This window comes from Dermacentor albipictus, chromosome 3 (assembly GCF_038994185.2).
Source record: "Dermacentor albipictus isolate Rhodes 1998 colony chromosome 3, USDA_Dalb.pri_finalv2, whole genome shotgun sequence".
Taxonomy (NCBI): Eukaryota; Metazoa; Arthropoda; class Arachnida; order Ixodida; family Ixodidae; genus Dermacentor; species Dermacentor albipictus.
The window spans coordinates 7,272,278-7,298,193 of record NC_091823.1 but is presented as its reverse complement, the minus strand read 5'-3'; the positions used below and the strand labels follow the sequence as shown (position 1 = coordinate 7,298,193).

Genomic DNA, 25,916 nt, shown 5'->3' with positions numbered 1-25,916 from the left:
AAATCAAATAGAATAGTGAATGTTCGATTCCATTTGCAAATCCAATATCTACAATTCGATCTCTTGAATGTTTGATAAATTCTATTTGGCTACCTGCACAGTGCCACAGGTTGCATGCACCGCAGAGCCCCTCATGCACGATGCTGCCTAAGTGAGCATTTGACTTCACTTGCGGTGCAAAAGGAGAAACGAGGGCACCGCAATCGGGCTGCCCCGACTGATGTAGTAGTGGACTGCCATTGTTAGTATTGCCTGCCATCAGCCCAATGCAGGAATTGCACATAGAGCGCCCGAACGCAACAGTTCGCTTAACGGCATCGCATTGACGGCGGCCGGTTTTTCAGTACAAGGTTCATCTGGGCAAGCAGGACCAATGGAAATAATAATGCGAAGACGGATAGAGGGAATGGCAACAAAGACGGCACAAATTTTATAAAGTGCGAAAACTGAGCCGATTAGCCGCTGATAGGCACGCAGATCCTTCTGGATATGCAGCGACGAACTACACGTCACTTCAACAGCTGTCAATCTGACCCGCAAGCACAATTTCAGTACCAATCACAGATGAGCCACCTATACGAACATATTAGCAGCAAGCATTTCGTTGCGTCAAATTTTTGTCCCGGCCACGCTGCCTCGGCTATCAGGCCTAATCGGCGCTGCTTCATCAGGCACCGGTGACTAATGTTACGGTTCGGTGCGAAATCAATGCAGATCTACTCGCAGCAGCCATGCAACACTCGGAAAGCTGACACACCGCCCTTCACACGAAAGCGAGAGACGGTGGATGAATGAGGAGGGAGAGGAAGAGGGGAGGGTAGCGAGCACCACACAAGCTTGCTGTGACCCCCCAGATATCAGATTCTTTGACAGGTGGCAAATCAGGCCAAGCCTGAGATTGAAACGGCGCGGACGGCGCCTGCTCTTTACCGCTGGCGCTGGCTACACGTGGAGTGGTGTTAAGTCACATGATGCGCGGTTCTTTCGTCTGTTGCGCAGATTGGCCTTATATAACCTAACTTCAGCAAAGCCGGTTTAGCCCTTCTGTATTTTAAAAACAGGAATGAAAAACATTCTGGGCAATAAATAAAGAACTGCCACAATACACAGGTCCACTATTAAACTGTGTGGGGATGCGCGACTCTCACGCCTCCCCTGAGATCTAGTTTTCCCGCATAGCTCGTCTTCTGCAGGGCGGCTTTGCCCGCCGCGTGGCCTGGCGCCCGCGGCAGTCGGAATGGTTGAGGCGCAGTGCGGGAGATGGCGCGTTGTCGCGCTGCTGCGGGGTTACTTGGGCGCCGAAAGAGAAAGCGCTTGCTCTCTTGGGTTCGAGATCGTCAAGCGGTGCGGACGTGCCGTGCTGCGCGTGCACCGACCCATGCTTCTGCGAGACTGTCTCGCGTGGCCGCCTTCAAACACATCGTCCGTGCCATCGAACGTGACACGAAGAATTCGGCGCTGGCACGAGACAGGGATCTCCTGTTGACTACAGTGTGTGGCATTTGGAATGCGAAGAAGTTGCTCGGCAGCGCTGCATGCGACCGCAAAGAGATGTTGGCTACGAGGTTCGACTTTTCAGCATCGTTGCCTCTGTTGTTGCCGAAGTGTCGACTAGCGACAATGATGAGGACGACACGGAAAGTGACAGCATGGGTGGTTCAGGCCCGACAGTGGCAGAAGCTGCGCGTTACATCAGCCTCATGAATGCAATCGTCGCGACGAGAACAGGGGCGCGATAACGTAACTATCCCGAACAAAAAGTATTCCGAACTCCAGCTCCCGGCAATGAAAAAGGCGCCCCGGGACTCCTGCAGCACTACTGCGCGCGTGCACGGAGAATGAGTAACGCCAACGAGGAATCTGCCATGCCAGTGTTTGCCAAGAGGAGGAGGCTGGCTGAAAAGCTGGCACGCAGCTTTAGTAAGTTTGAGACCGCTGTCATCGCGCTAGGCTGCCGCGGCATGAAACGAAAATAACACTTTTTTCACGCGAAGTCAATAAATACTGCATGTTTTTTTGCCCTTTCATCGCACTCTCTCTGAGTTCAGTTTTCGACAGGTAAGTGGGCGAGCTCATGCTATTTCGGTTAAACAGTACTACCGTTTAGTACTACTTTTTCAGAGCTCCAGCCAACTACGGTTTAGCGAGGTTTCACTTTATTAGCAAACCAAATAGTCTAAGCCTGTTAAAACAAATCGGCATAAGATAACTTTTGGATATCAAAGACTATTGTTCTCTCTTAGGTTGAATACACTGTATATCTGAAGTTCCACCATTTCTGAACATACCATGGTTTTATTTTGGCTAGAACAAACTTCGAATATAATGAACATTTCTTGCTAAATTATTATGGTTCGTTGTAAAGAGCATCGACTGCATTTACCGCAAAAAAAAAGAAAGAAACAGTAAACTAAGCATAAACTTTCTACTGGGGAAAAAAAAAAACCTGCTCAAGGTTGATAAGGTTGAAGCTTGGGCGAGTTGGTGATTCAATATTGACTTGTTTGACAAAAAACAAGGACTGAAGGAAGAACACAACACAGGCACTGACTTCAACTGATTTTTATTTGCGAAATCACAAGAACTATGTACATGAGCAAAAGTAATGAAAAACAACTTTTGCATTATGTCACACATGAACCCCTATTGCCTCACAGTCAGATACCTGATTTTGTTTTTTTGTAAGGGCAATAGAGGGCATGCTGATGCAAAGGTCACCCAGCCGCTGTATCTTGTCAGCCTCTATGATTTCATGTGCAAGTTGTTCTCGGTGTTTGGAGATTACGACGCAGTTTTCAAATTCAGGTTCACAAAAGCAGTCTCTGCAGTAAATGCCAAGATGACCTTGCACGGTGGTGTAAACATTGTAAAAATGCTCTTTAAATCACTCATTTAAACGTCTGCCTGTTTAGCCAACGTATTTCTTTCCGCAAGTCAGGGGAATCATGTGAACCACACCCAGGGCGCATGCTCTAAACTGCTTCCTATGGTTAGTAGTGCAAATATTTTGTCGTGTGGCATAAGGATTCACATGCCTACAGAGCACTTATAATTTTTCTGGCGCAGAAAAAACTTTAAAATCTACTTTACTGCCCATCTTCTTCAAGCTGTGCGATATCTTGTGCATGTAAGGGGCACCGCGACTGGCTGATTGTCTTTGGCAGTGCTGTCAGCTGTCGCTTTGTCTCCCAGCTTGATTTTCTTTAATATCTTTTCTGCTGCTGAAACTAACAAAAGCTCAGGGTACCAAGCACATGTTAAGCGGGAGGCTTGCGCAAGGAGACTGCACGTTCAAGAGTGGAAGAAAGACTTATTTAGGGCATTTGTGAAGCAAAGATTTACAATGCCCCGCTTAAACAGCTTGGAAAGGGCCAACAGATAAGACAAAAGTGGCTTGTTCCGTCTGGGCTCGTATATCCAGCACAAGTGATCTCTAGAGATACTAAGTCGTAAATCTAAAAACCTTAACGAGTCATCTACAGTCATTTCATGCTCAAGGTTACTGTGGAAATGCAGTTAAACCTCGATACAGTCACCGACCAATAATCTGGATATGCTTTATTTTTTGGACAGCTCAATGACACCGCCACCAGCCCTGTATAATGTATGTATAAGGACAACCAAAATTTCAAACACTTATAAAAAACACTTATGAGCACTTTGAAACACTCATAAAGCGGCATGCAATAATTTGGGCTCCGACTGCATGGCCATGTGCTAATTTGGCCACATAATCAAGCAGAAATAGTGATATTTTCGTTTTGGTACGTGACTGGCATGGTCATTGCTCATGTGGCCTGTGCCTCCTTGACACAGACACTAGCAAAGCCTAGTCTATCTGGTAGTCGCCAAGCTAGCTCAAACCACAAGAAAAGCCAAGCCATAAGTTGTAAAGGCTGCACTGTACATGTGTGCACACGTGTGTGCAGAGTATAGCGCAAGGACTACATTTTGTATAAGTCATGAATGCAGCAAGTACCACATTTATTCAATTATAAAGCGGTCATGCTTATAAGGTGAGGGTGCAATTGGGGGGCCCAAGAAATAGAACTTACGTATGTGCAGCAGTACAAGGCGATATAGAGTAGCCTACGGATTGTTCAGATGTGGCAGGGATTGCCAGAAATACCAAATAATCGGAAGCCTCCAGAATAATTGTAATAAGCTGAATAAGGCAAAATTCGCACATAATTTACACTTTGTGCTAATTTTTAATTTTTATAATTTATATCTTTATCATTCTCAGTGCAGGTTATACATGCAAAAATATGGTACCGCCTTGACTGCCAAGGTTGATTAGTTGCTACAATCTGTGCTGCTAGTATCTAAAACCTAGATGGTTGGAAATGTGGCACTGCTGCCGCCATATTGTGACAGCAACTGAATCTATCAGCCTCGCATATAAGACGGACGATGACTTCGAGGCTACAGATTCTGAAAAAAAAAAAAAAACTTGCCCTATATTCAAATAAATATGGTAAATTTCATTGTGAAGCAACCATCGCCCCAGTAAAAAGAAAAACTACACTGGAAAGAGACAGGCAAATGCACTTAGTTCAAATCAACCGGAAGTGGATTATACTCACGTCACCAAATGACTGTGCCGAACGAGGGAAGCATAGCCATAGCCACATGGAACACACTTGAGTGCGACTACTGCAGCTTGACAAGGGGCAATGTCCACTTATAGCTTTTTAAATATAGCACGCTTACATAAAACTTTTGTAAGAGAACATTACATGTGATATTTCTTATGTCTAGGCTGTACTATCAGGTACGACAAAAATAATTTTGATTTAAAAGCGTACAGTGCATTTTTAACGCCACTACACCACTTATTGTGACAGGGCTGGTAACAGTAGGTTATTGAGCACCCCTGCCGACTGCAATCTTTTTTGCTGAGGCTGCCATCATGCCTCTCCGGATACATTATATGCATGCAGTGTCAGCCACACCCCAAATCAAAACAGTGCGGCTAGCCGCTACGTAGCAATATGTTACCATCATACGCACTAACCCATAAGCATACAACAAGCCACTGCAACAAGTGGTTAGCCAGAACATTAGGCTTTCCACAGACTGCAATGGGGATTCGTCACCACTTGTTTGTAACCGTTAGTAACAGTATGTTTCATGCAGGTATGTATTAAGGCAGTTTACTGTAGTAAGCATTTACCAGACAAAGGATGGAATAGGGCACATTTACCATAATTGGCTCACGAGTAGTCTTGTTGATTGGCCATACTTTGTCAAGAGTAACTTGTGCTTTGCGGTTGAGGCCTTCGCCTACAGCAGGCTTGTCATCGTCATCAGGGTACACAGTTATTTCCATACGACGAAAGTGCACTGCAGAAGAGAACAATGAAACAACTTTGGGTACAAGCTCAATCACAGCTTGAGCAAGCTTAGGGGTTTTATAACCTACAGTTGCATATCCATAAAGATTGAACTCCAGTGAACCCTGGATATATAAAACTTGGATATGTCAAATTGTCTATATCAAACAGTTGTAAAATCTCCTTGGAAATCCCATGCAAAAGTATACAGCAATGTACTATGCATACATCGAGCTCTTGTCCCCCACCACATTCGATATAGCAAATGCAGTGCCACGCCCCTGCAAGTGCGCTTCTCCTGACAGAGGTGCAATCACTTCTCGTGTCCTCGGAAATATTTAATACTGACAAACTTGAAAGGGCATGGTTTTGCCAGATACTGTAAAACAATAGATTGAATCTGAAGGGTAGTACTATTGAACATGAATACAAAAAGTCGACAAGAGCACTACGGTGATAAAAACTTTATTTTAGAAGCGGAAAAAAAAAAGAAGAAAGGACTTTGTAACATTCACAAATGCTATGTGATTATAAAGTTTACTTCACTGAGAAAACACCAGTAAGCTTGACTTGCTTTCAAGCCATGAAATTCATCACACTCATCTTTACCCTGTCGAGGCTGCCCACATGCGAAAGCCCAGTGCCCTCCACTGCGGCGCAACAGCGACGAATAGAGACGAAAGCTGAAGCCAGCTCAGCAGCTCTACATGAAGGCACCACCTCCTGTTCACTAAGGTCCTCACTGCCACTCGACTTGGCCTTCTCGGCGCCAGCCACATCTGCCCCAATGTCTAGCTCATTCAACTCCATCACAGCTTGCACCTCGTCATCAACACTTAAGAAGTCTTGTGCAATCAACTCAACTGGCATGGCACCCAGGCAAGAAGACAGCTGGCACAAAGCATTGTTCAGGGGCTCACAACTGTTTTTGTCCTGAAATTCTGCGAAACTCTCCTCTGTGACAATTAAAAAACTCATTTTACAAAAGCAGTTGGCCATTGTGTTCTCATTGACATCGGCACGAACACTGGAAATCATTTGGATTGCCCCTAGCTCCTAGCAGGTCAACCTTGAGCTTGAGGCCCAGGCGAAGGTTAATAAGGAGCTGCTGAACAAGACTTCTTCTATAGCCCATCTTGAATGCCTTGATTATTCCCTGGTCAAGGGGCTGCAGTTTTGCTGCAGTGTTCGGCGGAAAGAATCCGACTTCGATGTTTTGCATTAGCAGGCAATGCGATGCGCCCAGCTATTGTCGAGCAGAAGCCACACTCGGCAGACAGACTGCCCAGCTTGACGTCCCATTCCTGAAGCCATTTTGAAAAAAGTTCATGTGTAATCCAAGCCTTTCTGTTGAAGTCATAGCACACTAGGACACTCTAGCAGCTCTTCATGCACTGCAGTGACTTGAACTTGCCAATCACAAATGGCTCGAGTCAGCATGATCCGTCCATGTCCACTGCAAACAGGATGGTCACGATCACTTTCCTCATCTTTCTAACCTGGCATGTATACTGCCACGTAGATCGAAAGCCTTTTCTGGCAGTATCTGCCAAAAAACTCCAATTTCATTGGCATTAAATATGTCTAAAGGAGAAAACTTTGGACGAATCTCCGGCCACTCTTCAGAACGACATTTTTTCATGTCATGGCTGCTGTCAGCTTCAGTTTTCCACTATGCCGATGATGCCACAGCAGTTTTGCAGTTGCTGGAGCCAACCATTTTCACCTCTGCCACAAATGTTTTCCCTTTGAAATGTGATCGCAAAGCACCTTGCCTTCTCACTTAGAACCAGGCTATCCACAGGGATGTTCCTGGCACAGACATCAAGAAACCACTTGTGGAGGGCTTTTTCGGTCTTGATGAACATCGGAAGTCGCAGATACCAAGCTCCCAAACAACTGCATTCCAATGCTGTCTTCTTAACCCTTTGAGGGTCGATTTTTTTTGCCATATGCGACCGCCCAGGGTTGACTATTTTATTGCAGATTCCAATTCTTCTTAGGGACTTATTTCTAAAAAAAATTTACCGTAATTTTTCTAGGGCGACCATAAAGTCAGAAAAAAATTTTTTGCGTTGGTATATATGCACTCTTCATTCATGAATAACAACAATAAAAAAGGAAATAAACTTATCAGAATTGAAAATTTGATCCATTTTTATGCACATAGTTCAAGGCTTTGAAAATCCGCACACGAGAATATTTCGAATGTCTCTGGTGTTCCTGCTCTTACACTAATACGTACATCCGTAGCGTAATCGAACTGCGTAGGTGTGCGCACTCAGGAAAACTGTTTGGTTGTGTGCTAATCAAAAGAAGCAACACGTGCGACAAACTTCTGCTAATCTCCATCTTATCGCCAACCAGCTAGGGCATTTAGTAGTCCTAAAAAAAAAAAAACGGAAACGCATGCACGGCGGCATCCTTCCTATACGCACCCCTGTGAGCACTAAACGAGCGAGAAACAAGCAGTCGCCCTTTGAGCAATTAGTAATGAGATAGCCATCACTTTTGCAAGCACAAAAAGCCGAAACCGCCCGCGAAACAAAATCCAAACAGCCACACGCACGCGCGCGCGCCAATGCACGAGCGGTAGCATATGGACGCGCGGGAGCAAACTAGCGCTAAAACAAACTATGCAACGAAAACCAAGATAAAGAAGCGCCTGAAAAAAATTCCCTGTATCCCCACATAGTGGCAACACATGACAAAAAAGAAAAAGTTAGGAAATTGCCACTTTTTAAATGTACAGACGGCACCATAGATATATGGCATCAACCATTTTCGGACTTGTTATTGGCGTTGTATATTTACGTCATTGACCGTCAAAGGGTTAATTTCGGGCTTGTTTCGGAGAAGCATGCTCGGTGTGCTGCATGGTATTCCGACGGTATCTGCATCCAAAGACTTATTTTTGCCCCATTCGATGCGTCACATGATATCCAGTTTTGTTGCAGCGTTAGGTTTTATCTCTTCCTCTCTGTTGCACCCACTGCACCCTGGAACACTCAACACAATACAGCAAGATGCTGAAACGTGTGGGAATGCGCAACTCTCGCGCGTCCCCTGATATGTTGTTTTCCTGCATAGCTCCCATCTCCTGTATTCCGGCTTCGCCGCGTGGCTTTGTGCCTGCGGGAGTCGGTGTGGTTGAAGCGCATTGCGAGAGATGGCGTGAGTTTGGCTTTGCTAACGCCACCTAAGAGCGGGGTTACTTGGGCGGGGAAAGGAGAAGGCTCTTCGGCTCGGGATCGGCAAGCTGCGTGGACATTCTGCGCGTGCTCCTATTCATGCTTCTGCGAGACCGTCTCGCGAGGCTTACCCCGGAATGGACGAACACGATCGTTCAAACGCACCACCGTTTGCGTGACCGTATGCGCGAATGACCAGGCGTTGGTGTCCAGCATGGGGCGAACATATTTGCTCGTTATCCGGTCGTGGTGAATCGGGCTTCCGCGGTTTGTCGCGCGCCCATCGAAACGTTTTGTGGATAGCAACTCAGCTAGTAGGCATTAGTCAATGAAAGGTGCAATTAATGCCCTTGTGATAGTTTGCACTATTGTGTTGTCATTCCTTTGTCCTAAGAGCACAGGTGAGAACCCCACATCTGGCTGCCCAACGTGGACCTCTTGGGGCATCGGACGATAGTTTTAACAGTTTTGCTTTGTTCGAGACCTTTACTTGAACCGAAGCATAGGGCTAGCGTGGATTTTGATTGCTAGCGTCGGCGGCGTGCTTTCTTGAGCAAGGCGACGGTGGCTGCAGTGTGTTTGAACTTTTTAACATGCTATGCCTTTTCGCAAATGATTTTTTTATGACATTTGTCGGTATTAGAGCCACGTGGTCTACATCCTGGGAGAGCGAGGCATAGCGCCTGCGGAGCATTGGCAAGCCTGAAGCGAGTATGGAAGCCTCGTGGGTGGTCCAAACCTCTTATGTAAATAGCTTCTTCTATCTCCGGCTCTGATGAAGTCGCGGCTCTGGGAGCTGGGTGGCCGCAGGCCACGGGTGCCGCTACAGGCTGACTGGTATTGTGGCCTGGCACCGGGTGCTCTGGCACCGTCTGGGACGATGGGCGCCATCAACTCGAATGCTGTGTGCACCGAGCAGGGTAGGACCACCTAACAGAGCTGACGTCTCCTCGCAGCTGCCTGTATTGCAACCATTTTGGGTGTTGTTTTTTGGATGCCGGTTGTTGGCAGGGTATCGACGCTTTAGGCCCAAGGCTTTACGAAGCTGCCTGTCGCACGTGGAAGGACACAACCTGGTGGACCGTAGCATTGAGGTTTTGCACTTTGCTTGCTTCCCTCATTCTAGTTAGCCTCGCTCGAATTGAAATTACTCGTTCAACTTAAGGAAGCGAACTTCGTTCACGTGAACTTAGCGTCTGAGTAGCCGGCCAATCTTTTGCTAGCCGAGTTGAACATCGTACCATGTGGGCAATGCGCATGCAGAATTTTTCTCCGTTGCGCTACGTTAGCGTTTACCGAGTGCGTTGAGCATACGCAGCGTGAGTGGAGTCACCCCTTGTTTGCTGTCACCTGCACGTCGTCTGCGCTGCTGCCCCAGACTACGACCGAGCCATTCCGGGCAATGGTGATGCTGTGGCGAGTTCAGCGCAGTGGCTTCGGCGGCCACCTGTATCCAGCTCGCAACCCTCGGCAGCGGAGGAAAGAGCCACCGGTCACCAACCTCTCGCCAGCAGCAAGCGACACATGCTCGTACCGACTACTGCGCCGCCATATCCGGAGTCCTGGCCTGGAATCGTGCCGTCGAACCTGCAAAGCTACTGCTGTGACTAGCGGATGCTGGCAGTGTACCCAAGGACAATGTCGGCTTCAATGTTATGGACAGCATGTGGATATTTCCTTGGCATGGCCACTGTTGCATGTACTACCTTGTTCGCGAAGCATGCGTTGATGTTAGACGGTGTGACATGTTTCGCCGGAATATACAGTGATTTAAGATTGGGGGAATGTGGGGATGCGCTACTCTCATACGTCCCCCAATATGTTGTTTTCCTGCATAGCTCCCATCTCCAGTAATCCGGCTTCAACGCGTGGCTTGGTGCCCTCGGCAGTCAGTGTGGTTGAAGCGCATTGCAAGAGATGGCGCGAGTGTGGCTCTGCTAATGCCACCTAACAGCGCGGTTACTTGGGTGGGGAAAGGAGAAGGCTCTTCGGCTCGGGATCAGCGAGCGGCGTGGATGTCCTGCGCGTGCTCCGATCCATGCTTCTGCGAGACTGTCTCGCAAGGCTTACCCCGGAATGGACGAACACGATCGTTCGAATGCACCACCATTTGCGTGACCGTACGCGCGAACGACCAGGCGTTGGTGTCCAGCATAGGGCGAACATATTCGCTCGTTATCCGGTCGTGGTGAGTCGGGCTTCCGCGGTTTGTCGCGCGCCCATCGGAATGTTTTGTGGATAGGAACTCGGCTAGCAGGCATTAGTCTGTGAAAGGTGCAATAAATGCCCTTGTGATAGTTTGCACTACTGTGTTGTCGTTCCTTTGTCCCAAGAGCACAGGTGAGAACCCCACAAGTGCTGTTGCTTCCTCCACGTACTTGCCGAACAGAACGATGGAATCAAGCGCACCAGGTCACAGAAAACATGGCGCAGGCATGGAAAGCTGCGCAGAAAGATGAAAAGAGTGCTGCCTTTGGCAACAGAGGGGGCACCTCCCTATGCCTTCCGTCGCGCATGCATGCCCTTCCCCTAGCTCCTGCCATCCTCCACATTTTTTTTTACAGTTGACCTTGTTTCCCATTCCCACAACCACTCTTTCACTACAGGTCACGCATGCTGTCTCGGCAGTCTGCCAGCCACGTAGCCCAAGCTAAGGGCTCCCTGCTGGTGCAATGAAACCACGGTAAAGGCGACGGCTGGCCAAGCTTCATTTGCAATATTGCATGTCCGTGCTATGGAAGTTCAGATACAAAAGAACAATGCTCCTGTGATTTTCAAGGGGATGTTTGGACTGTTCAATATAAACAATAATTCGACACGCCTGTGTGTGACATAAAGGAGTGTGATATGACCGAGCTTGACTGTACAGTCGACCAAATCTTTAACAGTACCACGTGAGTGTCGACTGGCCGGCCGGTCAGTGCCTTATAACCACGAGAAGTGATGAGATCAGCAGGAGTAGTGCATGCACACCAAGTTCACTGTAAGCCATTACCTCCTATAACGCGGGAAGCTTGCACCGAGTTAATCACTCCAGGGGCTGTGTCGTGCTGGTGGAAAGAGACTAGCAGACAAAACTTGCGCTTCCAGTGGACTTGGTGCACATGCACTACTCTTGCTGATCTCGTCGCTTCGGGCTGTTAGAAGGCGCTGACGGCCGGCCAGTCAACACTCGTGCAGTGCTGACCGGCCGGCCAGTCAACACTCGTGCAGTTCTGTTAAAGAAGCAGTCGACTGTACATGCCATGGGGGGAAAAATTAGCAGAGTCTCAGTTTTGCTCACTGTGCATATGGATAGCTCGTGCAAACTACAACCGTTCGTTACCAGCAACACCAGATCCCCACTCTGCTTTAGGAACACGAAAGACTACCCGGTTCGATACCCGTTCCACAAGAAAGCATGGACGACACTGAAAGTTTTAACTCTGTGGCACGTACGGGCATGGGATGCTGAACTGGAGATGCTGCACAGCCGCATTTGTCACCATGTAGACAAGGGCTTTTTCTTAATGGCATTTTAGGATTCACGAATGGCCAACATGAATACAACCCAAACCTCCAGTCAGCCGGGTCTTAACATTACAGTTGGAATTTAACAAAATGACTGCACGCTACATCTGCAATTCGCAGATTGCCTTTGAAAATATACTTCTAACAGCTAACTTCAATGCTCACTAAGAACCAACAACAACTTAGTATAACTTGAGGAAGTTCGAACACCTGAAACTGTTGCGGAGGCACATATGTTTACATATTTTAGATTGCACTTTGGTGATTTCCAGTAAAATTTCAAGTCATTCCTTTTGCCAATGTGTTGCTGTGATTCTTCGAAACTTACCAAATAAATGTTGAAGAGCTTTCTTACAAATCAGGTCTACTTAGGTACCATTAAAATATAACGATATCCAGAACCACTGAAAATGAACCCATGCAGTAAGGAAGATTAATTAACTATGAAAGAAATTCCAGCAGAACCAATCTCCCCATGAACGTCAACGTTAATGTGATTAGCTTTGAAGTCATGTACTACCCACCATATGGCCGCTGAAGAGTCACAGCATGTATGAGGCAAATATACAGCCGAGTTCCTCCAATGTGCTTCACACTTAATGCCCCTAAATAAAATGAAGGTAGCGCCATCCTTTGAAGATTGCCGCCTTCCTCCTGCCCTGCGCTATCCGTCGACCCTCGGCCCTCCCATTGACCAGACACTGTCACGCGCTTTTTTTTTTGCTTGTTCTTGCTTCCATTGGCATAGTGGTGCCAAACGTTCCAAGCGGCATACGCAGACGCAATGAGGGGCTTTACGTAGACGCCACGCTTTGTACCTTCTTTGTGCTTTAGTATCGTAGTTCTGTGTTCGCGATGCCGTCTTGATCTGCTGTCGGATGCACCACACATAAAACTGACGGCCAGCGACTCTTCCGGATTTCATCTGCGAAGTGAGACGCGGCACAGAGGAAGGTCTGGCTTCAAAGAATCAGCCGGGCTGATTTCAACCCACAGCAATGGTCCCGGCTATGTTAGGTAAGCGAGCAATCTTCACTCATCACTAATCCCGTATGCTGCCACTTGTATGCATATTCGTTACTTTTTCGCTCTCTTAAGTGCCGCATGTTCACACTGCGTCTATGTGCAACTTTTGTGCCCGACTTCAATCAGGTCGTCTTCAAAGCACGTGCTTTTCGTCGACTATGTTATACATTCCATCACGTCGTCATTAAAAAAAATTAAATCATGGGGTTTTACGTGCCAAAACCACTTTCTGATTATGAGGCACGCCGTAATGGAGGACTCCGAAAATTTCGACCACCTGGGGTTCTTTAACGTGCACCTAAATCTAAGTACACAGGTGCTTTCACATTTCACCCCCATCGAAATGCGGCCGCCGTGGCCGAGATTCGATCCCACGACCTCGTGCTCAGCAGCCCAACACCATAGCCACTGAGCAACCACGGTGGGTAACCCGTTGTCGTTGTTTGGGCTCAGTGTATGCGAACAGCACCTTTTGAGTGTATGGCCATACGTTACGAAACGGTGACAGTGCGGCGACCATACGTTGAAAGCGATCTGCAATGCTGAAAAAGACTGCCGACTGGTGATAGGGGTTCGCGCTTTGTGTTCTCATTAGTGTTGCAGAGAGATGTGCAGGCCCGTGTCTTGAAAAGCGATCTGGAAAGGTGGCTGAGTGCGGTGTTGCTGAGACACAGCTGAAACGCTGTGTTCTCACCGCTTTGTTGGCTCTGAAACAAGAGAGGCAGCACAAATAAGTAGAGCCAACCGAGCCAACCAAGTGCAGCAACATTCAGACGGCCTTCTCTTGATGTTTTGGCAGCCAGTCATGATATACCGCTAAAAAAATTAGCTCAAAATACGGCCTCAAAAGCACGAGCGACACGTAGCGACAGCGTTTCATTCAAACAGCGTCTCCTAGTTAGGCTCTGCGTCGGGGGAGCCAACATCGGTGCAGAGGGGGAGAGAGGAAATGGCGCTACCTGTATTTTATTTAGGGGCCTTATTGCCACTGAACACTGTGCGTCATCTAGCACTGAGGGCACGAAGTCCGCACTTGGTGCATGCATGAATATATATTCAGACTAGAGTGCCTGAATATATATCATGTGGCTTTGTTAAGCCCAGCCCCCCGAAAGTGTTTACGATTTTTTTTGTTACTGAACAGCGGCACATACCCAGTTGAAATCAAGTGTGTGTCAAAGCAGTTCATTGACGGGTGGCAAATACACAGTGGCGCATACCTAGTAGTAACTCAAGTTGGCCTGAAAGAGGTTCGTTGATGAGTGGCACATAAACAGTGACCCAAGTTGGTCGAATGGTTGGTTTCAAACCCTGTTCCCACAGACCAACAGCCCGCTGATCTACCCATTAAACCCTGGAATACCTAGTGGCCCAAGATGACGGGAAACTGACTAGATAGACAGGCAGATAGGCCTCTGAAAGTGCATGAAGTTCTCAAGGAATGCTAATTGCATTACAGTAAGACCTCGTTAAACCGTACCCGCTTAAACAGTAGTTTCGCTTTAAAAGTAATAAAGTCAAATCCCCGACTCAGGGTCCATTGAACATAATGTGTTTTGTATCTGCATAAACCATACCAGCTTATTGCGTATGCATCGGTTAGCACGTAGTGATTCCACTTTTCGTGCAAACACGGTGGTGCGTCGTCTTCATAGGGTGGCCCGGCAGAACAACTAGTCTCAGAGATCGGAACAATGGCCTCCAAGCGCCCTGTGTGTTTGCGCGTGAAGCCACATCAGCATCGACATCATTTCGGCGGCGTGCTAGGGAGCGTTGTGGCGTCGCGTAAGCGAGGACTCACGTCATGGCGAAGCTCAAATAAAAAAGACGCCGCATTCTCAGCATAGAAGAAAAATTAGACATTGTTCGTGCTATCGAACGTGACACAAAGAAGTCCGCGCTGGCACGCAACAGGGATCTGCTGTTGACTACTGTGTGTGGCATTTGGAATGCAAAGAAGTTGCACGGCAGCGTTGCTGCGATCGCGAAGAGATGTCGGCTGCGAGGTTTGACTTTTCGTCATCGTTGCCTCTGTTGTTGCCTAAGTGTCGGCTAGTAACAGTGATGAGGACGACACGGAAAGCGACAGCACGGGCGATTCCGGCCCGACAGTGGCAGAAGCAGCGCATTACGTCAGCCTCATGAATGCAATCGTCGCGACGAGAACAACACCCCGCAATGAAAAAGGCACCCCGTGACTTCTGCAGCGCTACCGCACACGTGCACGGAGATTACGTAACATCAACAAGGAATGTGCCATGCAATTATTTGCCAAGAAGAGGGGGCTGGCTGAAAAGCTGGCTCGCAGCTTGAGTGAGTTTGAGGCCGCTGTTGCTGCTAGGCCGCCACGGCATCAAACGAAAATAACACTTGTCGCGCGAAGTGAATAAATACTGCATGTTTTTTTCACCTTTCATCACTCCCTCTCAGAGTTCCGTTTTTGACAGGTAAGTGGTCGATCTCATGCTATTTCGGTTAAACAGTACTACCGTTTAGCACATACTTTTTACAAGCTCAAGCCAACTACGGTTTAACGAGGTTTCACTGTAACATATTAAGTACACACATGTTCAGTTCATTGTGGGAAAGAGGACTGAAACTCAGATGAACACACGTGTTCATCCACAAGTGCACTTCACTACTGAGGACAAACATGCACTCATTACATAGTTATACCTTTCCCATGACCTAGCAGCAGTAAGCTTCACAATACTATGTTCATTTTGGGAATTAGGTCTCTTTCGAGACGACTATCCAGAAGTTGTTTGCTTTCTTTCAGAAAATAGAGCGCTGATAATTACTCTCTTGAACAGATGCTTGACTTCAGCAAGGGTTCAGACTCAAGACCTCAAACCTGTCTCAAATAACTGCTTGAATGGAAAATATTAGTGAAGCACTGCAAATAATTCTAAAAGCAATCAAGTAAATTATGAAGATTCCCAACAACAAGCACTGTGCACGCAACTGAATAAGCTGACTCACCAATCTCGTCAAGGTTGAGACCTGCAACATCGGTGCGGCCTGGAAAGTAGACATTGCCATAGCCCTCACGTGCCACACAGAAATTCTCCACGATGCAGCGTCCATCAGGGCCAACCATAGATGCTAGCTCGTCCATAGAAGGGACAGTGAAGTACCCCGGTCGAGTGAGCACAATGCCTGCAGGATGTGGGGGCTTTGCAGGGTCGGGTGCCGGATCAGCCTGAGATGAGTCATCCAAGCTGTCCGAGCTGGACAGGTAGCGCAACTTGCGGCCACGGACCTCAAGGCATGACACTGTGTCATCCAAACTTTGCAGGTTGCTGTGAAAAGGATATCCACAGAAAATAAAATGGCTACATAAAGCTAAAATACTGGTGCATTTCATTACAGCAACACTGTACAGCACTTCAGAGTGCTCTGGCGAAAGTATGGAAATATATAGAAATTGAGACGAAGAAAGGTCATTCTTGTACAGTGGACTTCCATTATTTTGACTGCAGATAATTTGATTTTTGGTTAATTGGATCTTGTACGAAAGCCCTGGCTAGCACCCATGGGCCCAAATTGTTGTTATTTCAATCCTGAAGTTGGCCTTTGCAAGAGAATTCAAACTTTACCAATTAACCAGCACGGTGACCCCAATAGCGTGGTGATCCAATACAACCAGCATGGTGACCCCAATAGCACCGCCTTTACTGGGAGCTCTGTCTTGGCTGAGCTTAAAGGATAGTGAATGTGTTGGGCACACGTCAGCTTCCATAGAGAATACCTATTTTCGGCATGCCTAGGAAGATTTTCAAGCAATAATGATAACTCGCAATGTCCAATTGTGGCATTTATCCCATTTTTATGCACGGCTTCTTTTTTCCCAAAAAGAATGTTGGGCCGAGAGCTGCTTTCATGGCGTTCGCACACATTTGAGCCACATAACATGGCTTTATTGTGGCGAAGCTGACTTTAAAAGACCGTGCGGCAAAACTGACTTTAGGAAACCAGCCGCAACTGTGCAACACATATTGCGAATTTTTTTCTTGTTAAAGAATTCAGCACGCGTTAGATTTCTACTTTTTTTTTCGAAACTTTAATGTTATGTCTACATTAACATTAGTTTTCTCCTCTCAACACACAGAAGGCAGGGACATTTGACTCAGGGGCATGTTAGAATTGGGCAAATACTGCCTAATGAACCAATCAGCAGTAAGTTTTGAGGTTTTATTGCGACAGCAATTATCCGGGCACTCCAGGCGCATTTGTGCCATCGTCACTGCCGCCGCCATGATGTTCCATATAAAGTCCAAGGACGACAACATCGTCGCTGTACGCCTTATGCTGTATGTGCAAGTAACAGCGTGTGAAAGTGAACCGACGATGGCTAAATCTCGTGCATGCATGGGAGGAAAGCAGGGAGAAAGTGCACAGTCTTTTGCTGCTCGCCAGGCACCAGGGGGAGGACACGGAGGGGGTGTTCTACTCTGGCAGCAGGGGCGTATGGTGTGGCCACTTGGGCCACATCTTGAAAACGATCTGCGATGGGGACAGAGCGCATCGAGTGCCGATAGCCTCGTGTGCACTGTGTTCTAGCGACTTAGTTCACATTCACATTTAAGTGAGAGGCAGCACGAAAGACAATTCACTCGCTGCTGCAGGACGTACCGTATTTATTAAAATTTAGACCAATAGTTTTTTTTTTTTTCAAATAATCATATACCAAACTTTAGGATCAGCTTACATTCGAGGATTTTAAAAACCCGCCAGTTCATAATTAAAAATGATAAATATGGTGCGTAGCTAGCACCATCTAGAAAAGTCAGTACCGCAGCCACTATTAGCTGCACAGTAGCTCACCGAAGCACATGAACGACATTACTATTTTGACCCGTGTCGTATCGGCGTACGGCGTGGCCCATAGCGTGGTGTTACCATAATGTCACAAAACAGGTGCTGCAAGTGTAGTGCAGCTTTCAAACGAAAAGTTGTGCTAGCCGCAGAGGCATCGTCAAACGTTCAAGCCGGGCGGGACTTTGGCATCGATGAGAAAACCATCTGTCATTGAAGGGGTAACAGGGGACGCTTTTTGCGTGTGCGCAACGAGGAGATGACAGAATAAAACAAAAGATGAATTTCCCTCGGTGCACGGCATGAGAGAGTACGCACCTTACAGGTTTTTCCCCGTGTGCAGTTGGTGTTGTGAAGCTAGGCTCGTTGCGAGGGGAGTCGCTGTCAACACAACTGCAAATTATGAGAAAGAAGTATATGGCAACCATCACAAACAAGTTATTTATCATAGAAATGAAATTTCAATACAGCTTGCAACAAAATAAAGAATGGTGTGCAAATATTTGAAACTTCGAATATTCTATTCGATTCAAGACACTTTTACGATTCGAAATATTCAAAACCCTGAAAACTGCCTCTTTCGGCTGTAATTGCCTTAACAATTCAAAAACCCGAAAATGACCTTAACCTGATTGTCCTGCCGCTTCGCTGCAAGAAAGCTGTGTTGTGTAGCGAAGCATATTTGCCGTGCAGTGAAGCATATTAAAAGTAAGAAGGGACAGTGTCACGGGGATCCTGCTAGTGCTTATGCTTACCAGGTGCTATCAGCTCAAGTACCCACACTGTCCTGCCTCTTTATTCATCTGTACAACACCAGTCACCAGGTGGAAACGTTTGTGCCTGCAACTAATTTGGCTAAGTGTCGAGATACATGGTTTCCAAACTACACATTTGGCCAAGTAGAAGAGTACCAAAGAAGAAGTTCTAAAGAAGAGTACCACCAGGAAGGTGCCTTAATGGCAAACTGAGTTAAAAACATGGCTTTAGAACATGCAAGATAACTAAACACCGAAGAACCCAGACATGTCTTCAACAATGAAGGCAACCGAAGAGGCTCTTTCCATGTCAGCACAGTGGAAAGACTTTGATAAGCTCATCAACCAGCAGCAATTTTCACTTGCTTGTGCCAGCAAATTTAGCTTTCACAAGTACAGGTTCAAAGATTACGAATGACAAAATTTTGGGCCATAAGAAAATCCGTGTGAATGGTGTTGCAAGCATAGCTGTGCACAGCTGTGGCTGCTGCACGTGACTTCCGAAATGACAGCCGCATACTACATCCACCACGGGTACTGCGGCGAGCCCTTTCACCGGCGTGACACTCAACTTTTGGCCAGGGCTTTGCCCTCTCGGTTTTTCCACAGTGTAGCTACCAGCACACTAGTGGAGATGAAAAGAGAGAAAGCCAGGTACTAGTGCAATTTGAAAAGTTTTTTCAGCATGACATTTGTAAGACAATAACATTAAATAGTGAGGCCATTCCATTAGTTAGAAAAGTGTTTCAGGGCCCCTGTAAGAAACAACTTAGTACAGATGGAAGCAGCCAAACGCTCCTTGAAATCCCAGACCTCCGATACTCTTCATTAGAGGGACACTAAAGGTGAATATTAAGTCAAGTGGTAGATTACTGCTCCAGAAATTGAAATCGAGTAATCGACAAATTGAGGTAAATGCAGGACATGATTAGAGAGTCCCCCGGGACATTCAAGTACTTGCCCTATGATGATGGCACTATCCACTATAATTATGTCACTAGTACTCAACCACTTGTTATAAAGACATCATTGCATTACATTATAAGACGAAAGAAAATGCTACTTGTCCAGTTCTACTACATCTTTAGAAAAAACTCACTGACATTACGCTTCACAACCATGCAGGCAGTAGAAAGGTCTCGTTTTCGTTTGACTCTGTGCCACCAGCGCTTTCGTGTTTCAGTAGTTTTGTTGTCGCGCAGTGCTGCGCTAGTTTTGCTGGCTTGCGAAACTCACAGAAACTGCAAGTAGCAGAGAATTTCCCTTCCAGTAATGCCGCAGGATGCCCGAATGGTCCATGCAACTTGACCAAAAGCAGACGCAGTGGCACTCTGTGTTGGCTCGGTTTCTAGATGGCCGCGCGTTCACTTATTGTGAAAAAAAAAAATGCACATTCAACTGACGGCCACCGTTTTCCTCATTGACAGCAGCAAAGGGTGGTGATGGCGTAATAAACGTCACCACTCCCCAGTTGGGTGGCGGGAGATTTGAATTGCAATAAAGGTATTTGGACCTATCAAATGCAATTTTCTCGTCCACCGAGTCTTTTTTTTGGCATGACACAAGCATTGCGAAGTTTCTGGAATGGCATTTAAACAGTTCAAGTCGACATGGTATTTGCCTTTAGCGCACCTTTAATTGTTTCAACATCATGTTCAATGAACTGGTTAGGAAGGCAGACTGCAGCACAAGTTTTAGAGTTGACAAAAGTTGATGCTCTAGCCAAAGTTTGTGGGGATGCGCTACTCCCACATGTCCCCTGATATGCTGTCTTCCCGGCATGTCTCGCATCTCCTGTGATCCGGCTTCTCTGCGTAGCTAAGTGCTGGCAGCAGTCGGTCTGGTTGCAGCGCATTACGAGAGATGGCGCGAGTGTGCTGCTAACATCATCTAAAGTGGGGTTAATTGAGCGTGACAGGGAGTAAGCTCATCCTCTTTGGCTTGGGAATGGCAAGCAGCGCGGACGTTCCGCCTGCGCACCGATCCATGCAGCGAGACAGTCTCACGAGGCCTCCACCACAATGGACAAACATGAAAATTCGAATGCATCATTGTTCGCATGACCATACACGCAAATGAACAGGCATTGGTGTCCATGCATGGGACAAAAATATTGGCTCGCTATCCGGTCGCGGAGAGTTGGACTACCTATATTTGTTGGGCACCCATTGGCATGTTCTGTGCATTGTGAGTCGGCTAGCAAGCATTAGTGTATAAAGGGCACAATAAGTGTGCTAGTATTTGTTCGCAATACTGTGTTATCGTTCCTTTGTCATAAAGCACAGGTGAGACCCCACATCTGGCTGCCCATTGTGGACCTCTTGGGGCATTGGACGATAGCTTTGACAGTTTTCCTTCGTTCGAGACAACCTTTGTTTGAACTGAAGCATAGGGCCAGTGTGGATTTTGATCGCCAGTGTCGGCTGTGGGCTTTCTTGAGTGAGACAACGGTTGCTGTAGCGTGTTTGAACTTCTCAACATGCTAAGCCTTTTTGCAAGTGTTGAACATTCACCAGTAGGGGAGCCACATGGTCTGCATCCTGGGGGAGCGAAGGCTAGTGCCCGCAAAGCATTAGCAAGCCTGAAGCGTGTATGGAAGCCTCGTGGGTGGTGTGAATTTCTAATGTAAATAGGTTCTTCTATCTCTGTGACTCTGATGAAGTCACGGCTCTGGGAGCTAGGTGGCCGTAGGCCATGGGTGCTGCTACGAGCTGTCTGATAATGCGGCCTGGCACGGGGCGCTCCAACACCGTCCAGCACCGAGTGGGGTAGGACCACATCATAGAGCTGACATCTCTTCACAACTGCCTGTCTTGCGTCCATTTCGGATGTTGTTTTTGGATGCTGGTTGTTAAGGTAGCGATTCGGACACAACCTGGTGGACTGCAGCGTTGAGTTGTCGCACTTTGCTTCCCTCATTCTAGTTAGCCTCTCCACGAATTCAAATTACTCGTTCGACTCGAGAAACTGAGCTTTGTTCTTGTGAACTTAGCAACCGAGCAGCCACCCAATCTTTCGCTAGCCTAAGTGAACATCGTACTATGTGGGATTTCTCGCTACTTTTGCAGTACTTTAGTGTTTGCTGAGCGCGTTGAGTGTACACAGTGTAAGTGGAGTCACCCCTGGTTTGCTGTCACCTGCACATCGTCTGCTGGTGCCCCAGACTACAATCAATCCCCCCCCCCCCCCCAGGCAATGGAGATGCTGTGGCCAGTACGGTGCAGCAACTTCACAGGCCGCCTGTGTCCGGCTCGCAACCCTCGGCGGTTGGGAAAAGATTCGGCAGTCACCAACGGCTACTACGGCTTTCGCCAGCAGGGTGCGTTGGCGCGAGCGACACTTGCTCGTGCCGTCTACTGCGTCGCCGTTTCTGGAGTCGTGGCATGGAGCTGTGCCGTCAAGTCTATAGGCTGCTCCTGTGACCAGTTTGATGCCAGCGGTGCCCCCCAAAGACAATGTCAGCTTGCATGTTATGGACAACGCGTGGATGTTTCCTTGGTGCTGCCACTGTTGCCTGTACTACCTCCTGTTCGCGAAGCATGTGTTGATGTTGTACATTGTGACAGGTTTCGCCGAAATATGTAGTGATTGAAGGTTGGAGGGATGTGGGGATGCGCAACTCTCACATGTTCCCTGATGCTGTTTTCCCTGCATGTCTTGCGTCTCCTGTGATCCTGCTTCTCCGCATAACTAGGTGCCGGTGGCGGTCGGTCTGGTTGCAGTGCATTATCAGAGATGACGCCAGTGTTGTGCTGCTAACGACACCTAACGGCGGGATTCAGCGGGCACGGCAGGGAGTAGGCCCTTCCTCTTTGGCTCGGGGTCAGCAAGCAGTGCACACGTTCTGCACGTGCACGTTGGTGTCCAGCATGGGGCAAACATATTCGCTTGCTATTTGGTTGCGGTGAGTCGGACTTTCTAGAGTTATTACGCGCCCATCGGCATGTCCCGTGTGTTGTGAGTCGGCTACAAGCACTAGTGTATAAAAGGCACAATAAGTGCCCTTGTAATTGTTTGCAATTCTGTGTTGTCGTTCCATTATCCTAAGAGCATGGGTGAGACCCCACAAGTTATGAGAATGGAGTGGATGCGGTAAGCGCATGTGATACGTCAAGTCAAATTGCTGCTGCTTTAGCACAGTAAGCAAAATACTAAAAAACACACCTGCCAAACAAAAAAGAACAGCCATAAAAAGATAACATTCTTTTACTTTACATAATATTGACTCTGCACACTACTTCTGTATGCTTTAGCAGCAGAGAGTATGGCAATGGAGATTATGAATAGGAAGAAAGTCAATTCTTTTGGAAACACTCAGCTCAACATGGAAACAAACACACTTAACTAGCTATCATCCTAGTGGCAGGGAATGCAAGGAAGGGGAAAGCAGAGGTTCGAACAGAGTAATGATATACAAAGTGTCTAAAACTATGTTGGACATAAGCGCAAACAATCCAGTTTGCCGGCTTAAAGATACAGCAGAATGGTGGATCTGTCATGAGAACAACATTCTGCCGCAAGCACATACCATGAAGCTTCACACTACCTTCAGAATACAGTGGTTAAGATACGTACAGAACTGCTTATCCTACATGCATACTTTCCCGTCATCATATGTGGTAGCTAGGAACCTGCACAAACAAGGGGGAGGAGTACATGCAATAGCAAGTTTCAACGGCAATCCATCCTGGCATGGCGGAGCCTCACTATTCGAAAGAAAGAGGTGTAGCAATGGAAGATTATAGGATAAGATGTTATACTAGAACGTATGAAGATTGGCCGTCAAAACACCGAAATCAACTAAAATAAACTAAAGACTAACAAATTTGAGGTAAGGGGTAATACAAAAGCTGGAAAAGCTGTTTGGCAAGCTTCAGTGGTGGCACTGAGCTAACATGTCTGCCTGCGACACTGCGGTCCAGGGTTCAATACCCCATTGTACTGCACTTTTTCTTTCTCTTTTCTCTTTCTCTCTATTTCTTTTTTTCACCCGTGTCTCTGATGTGGCGGAAACGCTTTCCCCACTTAGACCTGAGAATGGCAAACGACAGCAAGCAACAGGTCCTCACGGCTGCTCCACAGGCAGATCTGATGCACTGTTGGGTCACACATGTATGTTTATTGTGCTGTTTCTACAATACGTTTATTCTGCTATTTTTACATGTGCTTTGTCGTACATGTAAGAATGGCACAAGAAGCTTACTTCAACGCATGACCCAACGGTCCGATGCATGTGGCGGTCCAGCCACGGTGATCATGCAAATCAGCTCATGCAAATTAGCCTTATCAGATGTAAGTGGCGAAAAGGCTTTTGCCACGTCAGGTAAACTACCACAGGTAAAAAAAGAACAAACAATATTGTGAATTGGTATCCAAACCAAGGCACCCAGCGCAGCAATCGGAGATTACGGAGCGTAGCAATCGGAGGTTGAGGCAATTCTAAAACCTAATTATTGTGCAATTTACGTATGCTATCTACAACGTGTTGTACACAAACAACCACTACATGTTTCTTTAGAAAGCGAGCCCTCAGCCATGTTGGCTCCGATTAGCATTGGAGTTAATTACTGTCGATCATGTTTGCTCCATCCCCACTGCCCCCCTCCCTGCAGAACCAAATCTACACAGCATTCGCTATTTTAAGTAGACGAAACAACATCAAAGCTTAAATGTGTGTATTTTAGTGACACGGCCAAAAATGCTTTTAAACGTATGCAGAACCAGACTTTTTATATGATGCCGCAACTTACGCTACCAGTTTTTAAGTTCTTTATTAGTGGTCCACCCTGCGGTATGATAAAGCAATCCCATGAAGAAGCATCTAGAAAGAACTGTTTTGAGCAATAAAGCAAATAGTATACTTTGCCCATTCGCAAACGAAAAGTGAATACAACTTGAAGAGCTGTCCATGGAGCTAACTGTATGGAAAAGAGTTGTGCTTCTCTGCTTTCATTAAATAATGATTCTGTTAGTTTGTGGATCACAGTTTCAATTTCGGCACCTTTGCAATTCTTAAATGCTGGAACACGAACGGATTTCGAGCAATCACCTAGTGAATCGGTAGCGAAGCGTAAGTGCAGCGTTGCTGTATTTGTGATAAGCACACGTTGTCATAGTAGTGCGTCGACGAGGCATCCCGAATGCGTTTTTTTTACTGTGAAAATGTGCGTTAAAACTATGTAAGCAGATGTGGCAGTTGTTACGGCAATGATGAGCAAGCCGATCTGCGTGGGCTAGGCCCAAACAGGCATGCTGCACCACGACACACACAGAATAAGCGCTAGTGTGAGGGAAGCATGTACAGTAGAACCTCGTTCATAAGGCTTGGAAAAAAATGCGAGAGAAAATGTACTAACCAAGGAAACATACGATTGGAAGTCGCTAAAAAATTGACATACTCAACTAGTTGACATCTACATAATGCAAAGCACTGTGCAGCACGAGACGCCAACGCGAGCCGAGCTGGTGGGTTTTGAGCAGCACCAAACAAACGCTATGTCCTTTTTACGGCTTCAGCAAAGCTTACGTTCGCACTCCTCAAATTCGGTCTGGTTCAGCAGCTTCTTTGAGTGGGGCATTTTGGTGGGAAGTTTCGACATGCCCACTCAATGCAAATTGTTGACGCTCAATGCAAATCTTGACATGCAGACGTGCGTCAAGCAGGTAGGGCCTATGCAATCTGAGATGCACATTGTCGTTCTCCATTTGCATAGTGTTTTAAGACTGCTACGGGAAATATAAATGAAATCAAGCTGGTTGGAAACACCAGAACACCATGCCTACGATGGCGCCAGAGTGATACATGATGCTGCCTTTAAGCTGCCTGCAGCACAAAAAGGCGGTGTGTTTGGGTTATCGCCTATTAAAAGCATGCAGTACACTTTCAACGGCACTACAGCCCACAACCTATGAAACAGATAAGTGAAGATGCTTATGGCAATAGGGTTGGTGGCGATGGCTGTGAATGCGGCGTGTAACGACCTGGGAGGAGATTTGCTGGTACTGGAATAATAAATTTGGTGTGCACCAGCCCTTTCACGTGAGACGGGCGGGCAACTATTGCAGGGAAGCTGATGTGGCAAACAGGTACCGTTTGCTATTGCACAAGCCTTTTTTTCTTTACAGGGGATCTAGCAGATGGAAAATGTATCATATGATTGCAGTTTGGCGATATGCTGAACATTGGTGGTGAAAGATTGTGTCTTCCAGGAATGTATGACCCAGTAAAACATAAGCATAACAGTACTGTCTTCTTTTTGTGTTCTTGATCGCGAACATTG

General features: G+C 46.9%; 1 protein-coding gene across 4 annotated transcripts in view; it reads right to left on the bottom strand.

The window, feature by feature from the left end:
* The window catches only part of Nup98-96 (nuclear pore complex protein Nup98-96), a 246,519-nt gene that overhangs the window by 114,914 nt on the left and 105,689 nt on the right, over positions 1 to 25,916 (bottom strand). For all 4 annotated transcript variants that reach the window (XM_065424259.2, XM_065424261.2, XM_065424260.2 and 1 more), the window contains 3 exons: positions 18,200 to 18,274; positions 16,046 to 16,365; positions 5,207 to 5,346 (listed from right to left, as the gene is read on the bottom strand). In XM_065424259.2, the coding sequence (XP_065280331.2) occupies positions 5,207 to 5,346; positions 16,046 to 16,365; positions 18,200 to 18,274 (535 nt within the window). The remainder of the gene's footprint in view (positions 1 to 5,206; positions 5,347 to 16,045; positions 16,366 to 18,199; positions 18,275 to 25,916) is intronic.